A 2727-nucleotide genomic window follows, 5' to 3' on the forward strand; every position below is an offset into this window, starting at 1 on the left:
GGGCAGCGCAGGTGCAGGTGCCCCGAGCACCAGCTGCGCATGTTGAGCCACTCGACCGTGCGCGCGGGGCCCGCGCCCTCCTCGCGGTGCAGCAGTACCAGCTGCTTGAGGGCGCGCACCGCCGTGTTCTCCAGCATCTGCTCCAGCTGCGGGAGGGGGCGGGCGGGTCACCACGCCGGCCAGGCCGGGCTCAGCCAGCCAGGCGGCGGGGCTGCACGCGATGCCCAGACCTGGCCGAGGGTGGGGTCCTGGTCGCCCAGGCCCACGATGAGGATGCAGTCGGCCTGGCGCAGGCAGCGCACGGTCCAGGGCGTCAGCGACATGTCCGTCTGGTAGAGCACGATGCGGTGGGCGTCCTCCTGCTGCGCCAGCCAGCCCGACAGCCGGAACTCCTGGATGCTGGCGCGGGGGTGGGGTCAGCTGGGCTGGCCTGGGCGCTCCCGGCCCAGACCAAGGCCCAGTGTCGTCCCCGCCACGCATCTGCACCCTCAAGGGATGGAATCTGGACTCGCCCCCCTGTATCCCACTGATCAGACGAGGGCCCCCTGCTCCTTGGCTCCAAGCTGGACTCGAGCCGGATACAAGGCCCCTGGACGTGACGCCAGCCCCACCCGGCACACACCTGTCCAGCGCGGAGGCTCCCAGGCGGGCCCGGATGATGTCACTGTTGAGGAGGAGGGTGGGGCCTGAGGGCGGGCAGTGAGGTCAGCAAGCGGGGTCACAGCGGGAGCCCCCTCCCACAGAGGGGCACCCCTCTCTGCCCACAGCAGTCCGCACCCTGCTGGCCACCCCAGCACCTCCACTCGCGGCCTGTGCCACCGCCGCATGCCCATGCAGACCGGCGGCCTCGAGCCTGCCCCTACTGACCGATGGCCTGCAATGCGTGCTGCAGCTCCAGCGTGAACGCCACCATGGGCACCTCGGCGCACACGGGCAGGATGGCCACTGTTGCCAGGTTGCTGGCCGGGTTGGTGAGCTCCGAGTGAGGGGGGACGCCGAGCCCCGAGCCTGTGGGCCGAGGATAAGCTCTGGGCAGGCCTGAGTCTGGAGACTGACCCGTGCCCTCCTCAGGAGCCCCCACCCCTGTCCTCTCGCTGAGGCCTAAGGGGACCCCGTGAGGTCGTGGTCCCAGCCACAGCCTCACCCACTGCCCCTCGTGGCAAGACGTGGCCACACCAGGACCGGCCTTTGCCGTGGGCCCTACGCTCTTCGCTGGTGTCCGTTACACAAGTCCACGGCCAGTCAGGCGCCACTGGGCTGTGGAGGCCACACCGAGGCCCACCCACTGCTCTGGGTTGGATTCCTCGGCTGAGTACAGCCAGGGGAGATACCCGAGTGGACAGGCTGCCGCTTCCCCACAGCCTCAGGCGAAGCCCCGGCCCCCTGTGCCTCCGCGGCCCTGGCCCAGGCAGCTCGCCCTGGCCCGGCCTCTACCTGACCGTCCCTCCGTTTCTCCCGTCACCTCACTTTCCTACTCTGCAAACCCCCAGCGCTGGTGTGGCGCCCCCGGCTCGTCGGTCACGTCAGCCGGCCGGCCTCCGGAGCCCACCCTCCTCCCGCCAGCCGCGTTCCACCGAGACCCTCTTTGTGCCCAGCAAGGCGTAAGCCCCCAGTGGCTGGGTCTCCGGGTGACCCGCCAGCCCGTGGTGTTGGGGTTCAGTGCTTAGCACACAGTGGGCCCCAGTGGACGATTCCTTCCGAGCACGGCGTCCACAGGCCCTCGGGGTCTGAGACCCTAAGCCCTGTGCATGCCCCCAGCCTCGTGTGGAGAAAGGCCAGGCGGGCGTGAGCAAGCTTTCGTGTGCGGTGGCTGCGACACCAGGAGGCAGGGGCTGTCTGTGGGGGGCCCTGGGCCTGAGGCGGTTCTGGGGTGCAGGGCTGCTGAAAGGCAGACGCTCAGGCCCACATCCAGCGCACCCCAGATCTGCTTTCCCGGGGTGCCCTACCACACGGACCCTGCACCTCCCAGCTCGCCTGCCCAGGGGACACGCTCCTAGTAACTCGCTTCCCAGCTGCCCTGGGCACAGACACCCGTGGGCAGGAGGCGGACTTCACCCCACCAACCCGCGCCCCGCGGCCCGCCCCTCAGCACAGCGGCCACTCGGGTTCACGCCTTTGCCTCCCAGCAGCCCTGGGCCCGGTCTCACTCCTCGCTTCAGATTCCACTGTGAGCTCAATGTGCATGCTGGGCTCTGTCCCCCAACAAGTCCTGGATCCAGGGCTGCTCCTCCAGCAGGTTCTCAGCATCCGCCTCCACCCCCTGCACCCCCCCACCCCCCAGTCACCGGCTCGCACCTGGGAAGGGTCCGTGCAGCTGCTGCAAATCCCCCAGGATTTTCTGGCTCAGCAGGTGGATGAGGCGAGTCACGACCTGGGAGTGGAGGCGGGGTGTCCGTGCAACGGGGGGCACAACTGCGTGAGCCCCACCTTTCCCTCTCCGGGCGCCTGGGCCCTGGGCACCCGGCCCATCCGACGGCCACGTCGCCTGCTGCCTCCTCCCTGGGCGCCACCTGCGCCCATGCCCCGCCCACGGGCCCGCTCACTGGGCGTCCAGCCCGCGCCGCGGGAGGCACCTGTGGGTAACGGCGTTTGATGTGGCCCAGGGTGCCCTCGGGGAGCTTGGCCAGCTCCGTGTCGCGCACGGCGTGCACCGTGGTGGCCCGGGGCTGCCGCGTGAGCGCCTCCACCTGGGGGAGGCGAGCGTGACCAGGGCTGCCTGGGCAGGGC

At 70.4% G+C, this 2727-nt stretch overlaps 1 protein-coding gene across 1 annotated transcript in view; it reads right to left on the reverse strand.

Annotated features, from left to right (window-relative positions):
- PNPLA6 (patatin-like phospholipase domain containing 6) overlaps positions 1–2727 on the reverse strand; it is a 17546-nt gene that overhangs the window by 5080 nt on the left and 9739 nt on the right. The window contains exons 17-22 of the mRNA XM_012729454.1: positions 2574–2687; positions 2296–2371; positions 868–1008; positions 623–686; positions 231–399; positions 1–146 (exon numbers count right to left, since the gene is read on the reverse strand). Of these exons, the coding sequence (XP_012584908.1) occupies positions 1–146; positions 231–399; positions 623–686; positions 868–1008; positions 2296–2371; positions 2574–2687 (710 nt within the window). The remainder of the gene's footprint in view (positions 147–230; positions 400–622; positions 687–867; positions 1009–2295; positions 2372–2573; positions 2688–2727) is intronic.

The sequence above is a fragment of the Condylura cristata genome, unplaced genomic scaffold (assembly GCF_000260355.1).
Source record: "Condylura cristata isolate star-nosed mole 26May11 unplaced genomic scaffold, ConCri1.0 scaffold00025, whole genome shotgun sequence".
Taxonomy (NCBI): domain Eukaryota; kingdom Metazoa; phylum Chordata; class Mammalia; order Eulipotyphla; family Talpidae; genus Condylura; species Condylura cristata.